Source organism: Melanotaenia boesemani, chromosome 1 (assembly GCF_017639745.1).
Source record: "Melanotaenia boesemani isolate fMelBoe1 chromosome 1, fMelBoe1.pri, whole genome shotgun sequence".
Lineage (NCBI taxonomy): Eukaryota > Metazoa > Chordata > Actinopteri > Atheriniformes > Melanotaeniidae > Melanotaenia > Melanotaenia boesemani.
The window spans coordinates 22,893,978-22,905,883 of record NC_055682.1 but is presented as its reverse complement, the minus strand read 5'-3'; the positions used below and the strand labels follow the sequence as shown (position 1 = coordinate 22,905,883).

Sequence of the window (11,906 nt, the reverse complement as noted above, 5' to 3'; positions counted from 1 at the left end):
AAATGAGGAAGTGCTCTTGTCTTTCAAAGGTTTCCAAAGAAATAGTAACTGCTGAACAGATCAACCGTGACCCCCCACCCCCCCTAAAAAAAACAAAATAAAAAAAAATAAAAAAAAAAAACAGCTCAAAACATAAATGACTGAGTGGCACCAAGATGTGAAATGTGTCTGACAGCCAAATGAATAAATAAATGTTTCCTACATAGCATCTAATGAATGGCAATGTGCCAAATATGTTATTTAAAAAAAGGACTTGAGATGAGAAAGGGAAATTCCAAGGTGTTGAAATTCAAATGTGTTTGTGTAAAGAGGAAGTTGCAAAAGTAATTTCTCTAAATAATTTGCCAGAGGAAACAACTTGAAAGTAGAAAAGTAGAAGCTTACTGATGATGATTCAAAGAAAGCAACAGATTTATTTTCAACACAGTAATAGTCTGATCAAAAAGAATCTAATACATGGATAAAATCAACCAGTTACAGCCAAGAAATAATATGGCAAAAAAATAAAAAATAAAATAAAATAAATTATATATATATAAAAAAAATCCTAGAACTGTATCCTATTCTAATCAGATGCCTTCAAGAAAGACACAGTTAGCCTACATAAGGGGTTAGGAATACAGTGTGAGTACTGAAGTTGGTGGCTGCCACAGAACTTGTACTGGTTTAAAATTTAGAACTTTTATCAGAGCAATAAACACTGACATACCTCCAGTATACAAAACTGGCATTATTTGTTCATCGTTATCACCTAGCAGCATGCAGCATTTATCTTATGTGACATGTTTATTTTTTCCTTCAAACATAGCAAAAATACAACATTCACTTCATCCATCTTTCTTTGAATTCTCTCTTTGGCATTTTTCTGAGTTAAAAAAAAAGGGTACTCATTGTGTTGTCCATTTATTAGCTTCACTAAACTTCAGAAAAGTGTTCATTCATCGTCATAGACTGATGGTGTCTCACTGTGACTGGTTTTAAGGCGAGGACATAAAGAGGACAGGACACTGCACTGGCTACTCATCAGCAGTAACAGACATGGGGTTGTCGTAGGCTGCTCCCTCAAGGTCCTTTGCTTGCTTCCTGCGAATCTCTGCAGGAGGTCTTGGTGGTGGATTCTGTGGAGGACTCTTGATGCTCTCAGCAACTGGCTTTCGCACATCCTTCCGTGGAAGAATGGGTTCCCAGTGCTCACCTCGGATAGCTGCCTAGAAAGGAGGGTGATATCAGTGAAGACTGGCTGTGAGATCAAGTTAAACAAGTTTGTTATAAAAAGATTATATTTTGTCACATGGCCAAATATGGGTGCAATATTAAGAAAATGATGCCAATTAGGACATTTTCTAACATTGGTTTCCACATTAGGAACTGTTGAAGAATTCAGTCTCACCCATGGGTCAGGTTTCATAATTACAGGGTCATGTCTCAACAAAGGTGTGAAGCAAGCGCTTCCTAGTTAGCATTTCCTTGTTTCCATTAACAGGTCACTCTCTGCTTCAGCAAACTACTTTATCAATTTTGAAAATAATAAACTGGTTAGAGTAGAAAAAAAACTAGTAAAAGTTACAGACTTACTGCAAGGTAGATAAGGCTGGCGATGCCAAGACAGACACACCCGAGGACTGTAGCAAGCATGAAACCTCCAGGCACACAGATTCTAAAAAAAAGAAGAAAAATAAACAGAGATTTTAAGACAATAGACTATAATACAGCCAGCCTATTGTTGGTTGTGAACAAGGGGAATGTTGCTGAACAAGAGGAAGGTGGCTCAGAAAATAGGTTCATTCAACATTGATTCCAACTCAAAAATACATTTCGCAAGACGGTTCATTTAAAATATAGCTTAATAAACTTACGCAGCATGTAAAAACGCCCTGACATAGTAGTTCCTTGTCAACGGCCCAAAGGCTTTGACACATACTGTGAAACAGTACTGGCCCCTGAAAGACAAGATAACACAGTAGTAAGCACCATAATTTACAGGTGATCCACACAGAACTTGGTCATTTTAGTACTGCCAGTATTAGCTGCCAGAATATGTAAATGCTTACGTTCTTTCCACACTTGTGCCTTTGGCTCTCTTGCCTCTGGGATACTCAAGGAGACACACAAACACCCCTGCAGCACTTTTTATTGGTCAAGGTTATTTTATTATACTACTGAAATGAAAATCCCTTAAGAAAAGTCAGACAGGATGTCAGGATGAAAAAGAAAACCCGCACATTACAGTGATCATGAGCAGGCTGAATAAGAAAAAGAAATTATGAACAGGACTCGTACAATAATGAGAAGGAGAAAAATATCTGATAAATTTTCAGAATCAATAAGTTGGCACATTTTAAGCAAATTATTCAGCCCCACTTAGGAGGAAAATACTGCGAAGTCTGAACGGTAATATAGCACATAACTGTGAACCAGCCTGTTCTTTGATGTGCCATATTTAAATGATTTTCTTCATGTACACTTGCTATTGTAAATATGTATGGGCTGTTTTAAAGAGAAACGTGAAGTCTCACTTTTTCAAAGATGATCAGAATGTGGTAAAAGGTGTGAAGGATACACTGAATAAGCAGCAAATTGCCAGCCTCTGAACTGGCCAGCCACTCCTACAATCCCTCCAGTTAGAAGAACTGAAAGAAGGAAACAGGAAGAAAAAAATTAAACAATACACCTTTTTCTGGGACTCAACAGAATGAGGCAAGTCCATGCTGAACGGTACGTGCATTCAGTCTAACGCACACACACACACACACACACACACACACACACACACACACACACACACACACACACACACATATATATATATATATATATATATATATATATATATATATATATATATATATATATATATATATATATATTATCACCTAATTTCTATTCCTGCTGCTTTTCACGCTAAAATAAAGTTTTCATACTCACTGAGCCCCGAAGCCAGAGCCTGCTCATTGGCCCACATCGCCCATTCTATCTTCCCCATTGCGTTCAGCCGCTGGACAGTCTGTTAAAAGTTTCCTCGCGGGGAGTCGCGGTCTAAATAATCTCTAAAAGGAACTAAGTGTGTTTACTAGACGTGAGGGACTGGAAGAGGCAGGGCTTATGTCTGCCAGTCCCAGTTTCAGTCGTCATTTCCGAATACAATCGCAGGAGAGGAATAGTCCACCTTACCAGACGGTGACGTGCGGTAATGTCCATGGCTGGTGAGGCAATGACTCAGATTTACAATTGTTGTAAAACTCAACATCTACTTAACTGGCAGCATATTGACCACTGGTAATGTTTCATATCTCATCTCTTCTGCTAATTTGATGTTTTAATAAATTTTGATAGAGGACAACAAGAAAAAGTAGAATATTTAACTTAGGATCACATTATTATTATTATTTTTTTTAAAAAAACCTGACATCCAATTGTGCTCTAACCTGTCTTTGTATATGCAGTACATGAGCATATATACTCCTCCAAAAAAAAAAAAAAAAAAAAAAAAATAGAGATTATGGACCATCCGAGAGTTAAGTCTTTCCTCCTGTATGCGTGCTTTCAGTCTTTTCATTTTAATTTACATCTGTAATCCTCCACCTGGGCAGTCAGACGAAGCTGAACCGCTGACCTGCCGACTTTAGATAGCATAGTAGCAACAAGCACCCACCAGCTCGCGTGCGCCCCCTCGAGGTGCAGAAAAGTTCTGTCTGCCTCACTTTATGACTTTTATTTCGCAGTTCATTGTCTCACCAGCGAGAACAATTATGTCACACACTTAAAGACATTTTACAGACTGTAGAAAGTCATGGTATATAATAAATCTTTCTATAAACTTGCTGCGACATACTGAGAAACAGAAACGGGCGCGCACCATACCAGCTCGGTGTGTATGGGATCGCGCATTCAGATGTGAGGTGAGACTCGTCCGCTGCCTCATTGCAAACTCAGCGAATTTTCTTAAGAAAATGTTAACAATTATTGGAATCATACACAAAATAAATTGAAGTGCTTATAATGGCCTGTTTTGTTCATAAACTTAAACAACAACAACAACAAAACAATGTGCTCCAGTGGTTTTTAGGGTTTAACATTATAAAATCAGCATCCTACCGTTTTAAAACTATTCTCAGTTAACAAAAATAACTTGTGTCTGATGATTAAATGATAACCCAGACATTATCTTGATTAAAATATATTATTTATTGTCTTTTAAACAATAATCTCACATAACTAAATTGTGTTCTGCTGATCAGAAATTGTTTATAAAGATAAAAAAACTACAAGTAGCCATGATCATTGGAACCTGCTGAAACTCAATGATATATAAACACACTGAAACCATTCTCTCACAAACCTAAGAGAGAAAAGGACCAGCTCCAGTGGTAAATAAACAAACAAACAAACAAAAAGTAGACACTTGAGAAAGACTGATTGCAAGATGAGGAGACGTACCAGTACAGTTAGATCTGCTAGTATCCACACCAGTAGAAAAGATGCATGTTATTGCTGTGATTTCTAAAAACCTAGTCACACCAGACTAATACATATTTATTGTTTGTTGAATTGGCTGTATTACTGCTCCCTGGAGCTTGTCTCTTCAGGGCAGTGGGTTTCACACAGTTTTCTTTGGTAACCCATCAGGTGACAGCAGGTGCTGAGTGGGATCCTCTACAACACGAGGGCCTGGTCCTGCCTTAAACATATGACAAAAAGAAGATCACATAAGTCAAAAAGAGACTTATCCTTTGTGTTTGTTAGTTTATTATTGGTTTTTATTGAGTGCTTACCTTGGTACTAATAATGTAATTTATTCCCTTCGGCATGGGTTCTAGACCAATACCCAGTTTCAGCTCTTCAGAAAGAGTGGCGCGTTTGACTGGAAGACCTTTAATAAAACTTCAGACAGAGACAAACAGAATTCAAACGTGCTGAAAGCAAACACACCTTAGCAGCAGTGTCATTCAGAAGTTCATATGAGTCAAAGGCACCTACTTATCACTGTGTAGTTCTTTATTTATTTACACTTTTTTATTTTGGACTTTTTATAGTGTTATAGGTTTAATTCTAACAGCTTGTCAATCTAGAGTCAACGTCCAATAAATGAGATGGACAAAAAATGTTTGTAGAAAATTTCTTTAAAAACTATTAAGTGGCATCTCACAAATGTCTACTTGTTCAAACACTACAGCTACCTTTTCAGACTTTCATGCATATGTTTCTACATGCTTTACACATCTGGATTTGGGCCAGTCTCTTAGTACCTTCTACAGAGAAGAACCTCAAGATACGGATGAGCAGGACTGGGTGTTCCTTTGCCATAGTGTTTCCAGATTATCAATTCGCAATCAGTTTTTGTCTCATCATTTGTCTATTTATATGATTAATTCTCAGCATTGTCAACAAAAAAATGTAATTCTTTAAATAATGATGCTGTTGTGTAATCTTGAAGACTGTCAAACTGAGTTGTTCTCTGGGAATAAATGAGGGATAAATAATGTCTGAAATGAACTGACTATCAGATAAATTATTTTGTTTGGCAAGACTTTTCTTGAAGGACTAAGATGTACAGATATCTGCTAACATACTCTTCTCCGTTGGTGTCTGGGGGGAAGAAATGCTGAACCACTCGAACAAACTCTGGAACATACTGCTGTAAAGTGAAGATCACAGCATTGGGCCCTGCATCAAAACTGTAGGCAACCTGCAAGAGAGCAAACAGAGATGTACTTTCCTGTTCCTATTTTAAAAATCACCTCATCGCTTTTACATCCCAATTTCACAATCTGAGAAATTTGGTTGCATGGAAATTAGACACATTTGTATACAAAGAAAAGGAGAACATCATAAAACTGACACTTTTATAGACTATCAGCAGTTTTTGAATGATTTTCTATAATCAGCAGAGTCATATTGCATGAATTTTCTTAAGAATTGCCTCAATTTTGACTACTTCCTCTTTAAAATGTCTTTCAGGACCTTAATCAATAAATCCAAATTAATTAGCTAGTAACTAGATTAAAATGGATTATAAAGAAGTACGACATAAAAGAACAACTCTACAGCTGCTCACCCTCGTCTCCTCATAATGCCTGTTGTAGCGATGCACCAAGTGGATGACCTGCTGAGAAACACTGCTGAGGTAAAAGATAGGAGGGTATGTGTCAAGGCAGGTGGCATGAAACTGGTTGCTGTCCTTCATAGTTAGTTCAGCAAACGCAGGGAAGTCCTTTCTTCGCACTGCTTCAATCATCTCTTCCATCCGGACTGGGACGACAGACTCAGCCCGGTGCTACACAAAAGCAAAAACGCACAACTGTCATATTAAACCCTCTGACTTCTCATTCACACTGTTTACACTGTAATCATCACTCTTAAAAATATTGATTAAAACATTAATATACTGACATGGAAAAAGAAGATCTTGAATAAAGTACCTTTAATAGACAGCTTGTTTGTACGCTGGTTTGCATCCCTGAGGTGCTGCCTATTGGCTTCCGTTCAGCACTGGCCTGACGAAAAGTGCATCCCACAGTATCACAAAAAACTTAATGATTTTTAATCAAATTTTACATTTGTGCATTAGGAAATATATTTTCTTTGCATACACATACAGTTCATTACTGACTCACATGTGGACGTTCATTCTCATTTTGTTTCACATTCAAGTGCAATCAGACCTACCACTAGTACAAGGATCCTGAGTTCAGGCCAGTGAGTCTCTGGCTCCACCTGCTGGGCCAGACTGTCTTTCCCATCATCTTTGTCTCCCATGATCCACTGGACAAACCCTCCATACATGCTCCTGCATGCACTGCCTGAGCCTTGACGAGCAATCCCAGACAACTCTCCTTCCACACCAAACACTTGAGCTAGACTATAAACTGGAAGTAAGATCAAAAGAAAACGATGAACATTATCCAACACGAGCAGAATGGCCCAAGAATTACAGACAACTTTCCTGTTTTGTATTATAACATTTCACCACCTAATCAAAGAAACACACACTATGGTTTCAGAACTGATTAGCATAGCAACATGATATAGACTGAACTTTTCTTACTTAGAGTAAACAAAATGAGCAAATTTTAAGCCATAAACTACAGTATTACACAGCTCATAGAAAAGCACTCAAACACCCTCTCACCTAGACAAGCGAATCCAGCAGCAGATGAGGCGAGTCCAGCGGCAGTTGGAAAGTTGTTTACAGAGCAAATGTGGACTTTATGAGACAAACCAGCCAAATCTGTTGAGTCAGGGCCTCCAACATTACGTCTCTTTCTTGCTAGTCGGCGAACTACAGAAAAAAAAGATTAAATAAAGATATTGTGAATGACACTTTCATTAACTTTTTATTCCTGTCCCATGTACGGTTTTAAAGAATAAAAATTAAACTAATATGACTCACTTTCTCTCAGACAGGATTGGAGCCTTGGATGGGTTATGTCCTCTTCTTTGCCATTGAGCCATAATCGATCCTGCAGAAATGCTCTGCTGGTTGCAACTGTTGTAGTAGTTTTCAACTAAAAAAAAGAAAAAAATAATAAGAAGAAAAGAACGAGAGAGAGAGAGAGAGAGAGAGAGCAGGCCAGACCTATATTAAAATCTACTTATTTTATTACTACTATAATTTCAGATTTGGAATTTTGGAGCATATATGAGGACATCATGATCATGTGGTACAAGTTGTACTAATGTTAAAGAATGGGGGCAATCTTTCCATCATCTCTCAATGATGATAAGTGAATATATTTCATGACTAGCCATTCAAAGTGACCATACTTGCCCTTCTATACCTTAGTCTTAAGTTTAGCAGGTCTTCAAATGGCAACAGTACACAATAGTAGTTATATATTACTTTTGAACAGGAGCAGACAACACTGAAGCAAGCTGACTTTCCTTACACACAAACTTTACTTGAATACCTGGTCTTGATGCAATGTGACGCTCAGTGACGAGTTAATGGGCAGAATTAATTCTTCATTTCGTTTTCCCCCTGAAAAGAAAGGTGTTATACACTTTGCATAACTTGACTATTCCATTCATTTAATGGCAAGCACGCTATGCGAGTCACCATACACATACATGACTGGGTTGTCGTTGTGCCCTAGTCTAATACAACTAACAATGCTAACTTAAACACGAGTCGATGTGATACTTACAGTATTTAATGACAGCTATATTCACGGGAGCGGTGCATGTAGCTATATATGGCTTGTCCATACTTTCTTCTGGCATAACTCTGTCTGTAAACCAATGTTTGTGTTAATAATACAATCTGCTAACTATAAAACTCTGCACGGGCGTTATGATATTAAGCAGTTTCAGCGTAGCTAAGTCCACCTTACTGTAGCGTTTCCATGCAGGTTCATCCTATTGGCTGGTGGTGAACATGTGGTTATTTCCAACACCAATCAGAGTCAAACTAGTCTGAACAGCCAATGAGAAATTATCTGGCCACAGTCGTGACAAAGTGGGGTGGGGGTGATACCAACCCACCGACTTAACAGGAAATTAAAGTTATAGAACCTAAACTGCTTGAATATTTATTGTAAAATCTGACTGAAAACATTGTTTCAATATTATTAACTACATATAAAAATATCAACTTTTACAAATTAATGTTCATTTACCGCTACACATCAACACAACCTATTTATGTAGAAAACTATGACGATCATAAGTGGTGACTTTTCACTAAATAGATCTGAACAAAATAAATATATAACCAAATTTCTCCCAATGCTTTTTATTTAAAAAGTTATAGGATACATTTGGCATTTGTTAACCCCAGTTCTAAAATTAAATTCAAATTATGAACACTGTTTCAACAAACCATCCAAAGATAAAGCCTAGTCTACTTTTTATGAGGGTGAAGTTACTGTGATTGATGCTGCAAAAATTTCTGTGCAACTCAGTTGAACATACAATAACTTGCATAAAAGCTAACATGTAACCGTTTTCAGAAGCCTGAACAATAATTTGTGATAGAGAATAATTCGAAATGGTTCACTAGAAAAACACTCATTTAAATTTAAGGCTTTTTTTAACCATTTCTTTTATGTAAACCTTTGAATGACGGGCAAGTCAAAAAAATATATCCAAAAGCAAAACCCAAAGATAATGTAATGTTAGCCCTGAAAAAAAAAAAAAGTATTCACAAAACAGTCCAGAGAAAATGCATCTGCAGCAGCATGTTTTGCATTTTGTCTAGCTTCTTATGTTTGAGAACAGAAATGATAACTATATTGAGAAATAAAAAGTAACTACTGTGAAGGACTGAAGGAGTCAAACAGTGCCATCAGTTATCAGGGGTACAACACAAGCTGTACAAATCTGTAGCCACTCAAGAGAAGATTGCAAAAGAAAACCTTCCTGGACACTGTGTATCCACCTCCCCACCACAAGCCAAAACATCAAACAATCGTCCTTGTTCTTCCATCTTGGTATGTCCATTCCAAAAACATAGTGAAGCTTGTGTGTCTTCAAAGGAGTTTGATAAGAAGAACACACAAGTCAATGATCCTTTTAGACTCATCATATCTACTCCTGGACTCTTGGGTCATTCCAGGACATCTGCTCAAAGTTAGTAATCGTCTTCATCATCGGAGTCCATCACTCTCCGTCTGTTGAACTGTCATCCAGGCACAGGGTATTATTAGACATGTATTATGTACAATTAACTGAAAATGAATAATTCATATAAAACATTTTAGAGGAACTTACTGTGACAGTGGTCTTTTTCTCTGTTTGCTGGCTGACTTTTTCTAGGATCTCAATCAGGCCTGATTCCGAAATCTGACAAGAGAAAACTGTGACCATGGCTGATATGTGGAAGACCCCCAACAACATAAAGCCCTTCAACCATTCAGTGTTTTAGTTTTTTTCCTTTACCTTTCCTCCTAATTTTCCAAACCGAGCCATTTGTATAAGATAGTTTTCAACTGCATTTGCCTTCTCTGGTTTGACCAGTGCAAGATTGCTCACTGAAAAGTAAAATGAAGTAAAATGAAGGAATCTAGTTTGTTTCCAAAGTGACAACTGGGTGAAATATAACATTTATTAGTGTAGTATGAATCTGAAAGCACACTTACATCTTGCACGGGCCGACTGGTCTAGAACTTGAGCCAGTATCGAGTTTCTCATTTCCGTTTCTCTGTGAATAGAGATCAACATAACAGTGGCTCAACAGAAAAGAAAACAGATTATATTTTTATTTAGGCATTTACTCCATGCCTAAGTAGTAAAAACAGCTAAATTAAATCTTTACAGTTGTTTTTATAAGAATCAGTCATCTCACCTTTGTTTGGCCTCTTCTCCTTGCTGATTATTTGGAGCATCCTAAAAAAAAATACAAGTGACAGTAGAGCCACATATTGCATTCATTTTACTGGGAGACGTACAGGTACGTATAATATATTGATACGAAGTAGCCAATTATCCAACAGGTTTGGTAATAGCAAAACCTTAACAATAAATAAGAACAAGTATAACTCAGCTAGTCAATATATCACTCTTAATGAAAGCTCATCTGGACAGCTTGATGAAACCCAATTTCCACTTACTCAGCTATCAATTATGTTTCAAACTATGATGTCATTTCTGCCATAACGCCACAATCCTCTCTCATCTACTATATGCTGGGCCGTTTTCACTGTTGCTTAGTTAGCAGTACTATCTGTGGATATGGACAATGCTTATTTGTACCATTTCAAATACAGTACCACCTAGAGGCACCCTGAGCATTAATAATGAACCAGAACTGATATATCTTTGAGTCGGTATATATGTCAGTAATTGAAATTTAACAAAGATGTTGCTAAGGTATCAAAGTATGAAATGGCTTAACTCTTCTATTGGATAAAGATAACAACAGATCATTTTAACCCAAGACAAATCTTAACTCACAAGTCCACTGTTTAGTTTTAATTTCTCTGGCTTTAAATAAGATAAGAGTTATTTTTACAATTCGTTCAGTTTTGATAACGCTGTCAGAGGGGTGCGCGCTGAGTTGAACACAAAGCTAGCAATAAGGTAGTGCTTGTTATCATTTTATTGTTATAATTTTTATTACAATCACTAGCTTCCACTTAATCCATGCATAGATCTCACGAGTTATTGGTGTACTTCATCCTTCTAATGTCAGATAAATTACTGTAGTTTTTATGTTAGGCTTAGCTATACTAGCTAACAAGCATACTGACTTCAGTATCTCCTTATATGGGGGCCGCAGACACGCTTCTTAACTCATGTTTAGTCCTTACCGCATGCTTTGCCTGCAGCTCCGCCATTCTTTGCCGCCGTATCGCCTCTAATTCGTCGTCTGCCATTGGTTATTACTGTAATGTAGACGTTAAAGTCTCAGGTAGGACAGAATATTTTACCAAAATGCACAAAACACTCCTAGCAATAGCAAGGCCCTACAAAGCTCAGGGGAGTGTAATCAACAGCGGGGGCGGGGGGGATCCAACGCCCAGGGTAGAGTAATCGAACACCGAGTTAGGATTTTTAAAGAGCAGGCTCTTCATTTTCTAATCTAGGCAAGGCAAGTCTATTTGTATAGTACGATTCATTTACAAGGCAGTTCAAGGTGCTTGAATTCTACGTGGACAGAGTACATGCAAAAAATAGCAGGATTAGGCCTATTTTATACAAAATGACACTTTAAATAATTTGGATTAGATTGAAAAAGTGAAAGAAAATTCAAACATATTGTTAATGTTTTCCTCTTGGGATCCTCCACAATGGGGGCTATGCCTACTTGGTCTGTGGGTCGTTGCTGTGGAGATCGCCCTGGTCAAGCTGGTTAGTGGGGTCCTGCACTGTAGTCCTGGTTGGACTGTGGTGTGGACCCTGCCTGCCCAAATCTGGGCAGTCCTTGTGGTGATGCCCGCTGTGGTCCTTGGTGAGGGTGAGGCAGCTCC

General features: G+C 37.7%; 3 protein-coding genes across 3 annotated transcripts; all 3 read right to left on the bottom strand.

Annotated features, from left to right (window-relative positions):
• Window positions 1–393: 393 nt before the first annotated feature.
• Window positions 394–3,097, bottom strand: LOC121648805 (cytochrome b-245 light chain). The gene is made up of 6 exons (XM_041999585.1): window positions 2,926–3,097; window positions 2,561–2,630; window positions 2,052–2,126; window positions 1,857–1,940; window positions 1,576–1,657; window positions 394–1,208 (listed from the first exon to the last, which is right to left on the bottom strand). The coding sequence occupies exons 1-6, from the start codon at window positions 2,981–2,983 to the stop codon at window positions 1,017–1,019; spliced, it is 561 nt and encodes a 186-aa protein (XP_041855519.1). The 5' UTR covers window positions 2,984–3,097; the 3' UTR covers window positions 394–1,016.
• A 1,071-nt stretch (window positions 3,098–4,168) lies between these two features.
• Window positions 4,169–8,337, bottom strand: mvda (mevalonate (diphospho) decarboxylase a). The gene is made up of 10 exons (XM_041986450.1): window positions 8,145–8,337; window positions 7,908–7,978; window positions 7,391–7,505; window positions 7,130–7,279; window positions 6,667–6,866; window positions 6,420–6,494; window positions 6,056–6,274; window positions 5,571–5,686; window positions 4,773–4,881; window positions 4,169–4,678 (listed from the first exon to the last, which is right to left on the bottom strand). Exons 1-10 carry the CDS (start codon window positions 8,218–8,220, stop codon window positions 4,598–4,600), a joined length of 1,212 nt encoding a protein of 403 aa, XP_041842384.1. The 5' UTR covers window positions 8,221–8,337; the 3' UTR covers window positions 4,169–4,597.
• A 378-nt stretch (window positions 8,338–8,715) lies between these two features.
• On the bottom strand, window positions 8,716–11,446 carry pdcd5 (programmed cell death 5). The gene is made up of 6 exons (XM_041986460.1): window positions 11,247–11,446; window positions 10,283–10,323; window positions 10,077–10,138; window positions 9,877–9,968; window positions 9,709–9,780; window positions 8,716–9,616 (listed from the first exon to the last, which is right to left on the bottom strand). Exons 1-6 carry the CDS (start codon window positions 11,310–11,312, stop codon window positions 9,569–9,571), a joined length of 381 nt encoding a protein of 126 aa, XP_041842394.1. The 5' UTR covers window positions 11,313–11,446; the 3' UTR covers window positions 8,716–9,568.
• Between the last annotated feature and the right edge of the window lie 460 nt (window positions 11,447–11,906).

What these genes read in the sequence shown, in the direction of transcription:
- LOC121648805 (XM_041999585.1), bottom strand. Translation starts at nt 2,983, where the DNA reads ATGGGGAAGATAGAATGGGCGATGTGGGCCAATGAGCAGGCTCTGGCT. An exon ending in GGCACAAGTGTGGAAAGAAC is followed by an intron (nt 1,941 to 2,051) that starts GTAAGCATTTAC and finishes CTTGTCTTTCAG; the next exon opens with GGGCCAGTACTGTTTCACAG. An exon ending in CCAGCCTTATCTACCTTGCA is followed by an intron (nt 1,209 to 1,575) that starts GTAAGTCTGTAA and finishes CCTCCTTTCTAG; the next exon opens with GCAGCTATCCGAGGTGAGCA.
- mvda (XM_041986450.1), bottom strand. Translation starts at nt 8,220, where the DNA reads ATGCCAGAAGAAAGTATGGACAAGCCATATATAGCTACATGCACCGCT. An exon ending in TATAGCTGTCATTAAATACT is followed by an intron (nt 7,979 to 8,144) that starts GTAAGTATCACA and finishes CTTTCTTTTCAG; the next exon opens with GGGGAAAACGAAATGAAGAA. An exon ending in TCAGGATCCTTGTACTAGTG is followed by an intron (nt 6,495 to 6,666) that starts GTAGGTCTGATT and finishes ACTTTTCGTCAG; the next exon opens with GCCAGTGCTGAACGGAAGCC.
- pdcd5 (XM_041986460.1), bottom strand. Translation starts at nt 11,312, where the DNA reads ATGGCAGACGACGAATTAGAGGCGATACGGCGGCAAAGAATGGCGGAG. An exon ending in AGCTGCAGGCAAAGCATGCG is followed by an intron (nt 10,324 to 11,246) that starts GTAAGGACTAAA and finishes ATTTTTTTTTAG; the next exon opens with GATGCTCCAAATAATCAGCA. An exon ending in AGAAAAAGACCACTGTCACA is followed by an intron (nt 9,617 to 9,708) that starts GTAAGTTCCTCT and finishes CCTGGATGACAG; the next exon opens with TTCAACAGACGGAGAGTGAT.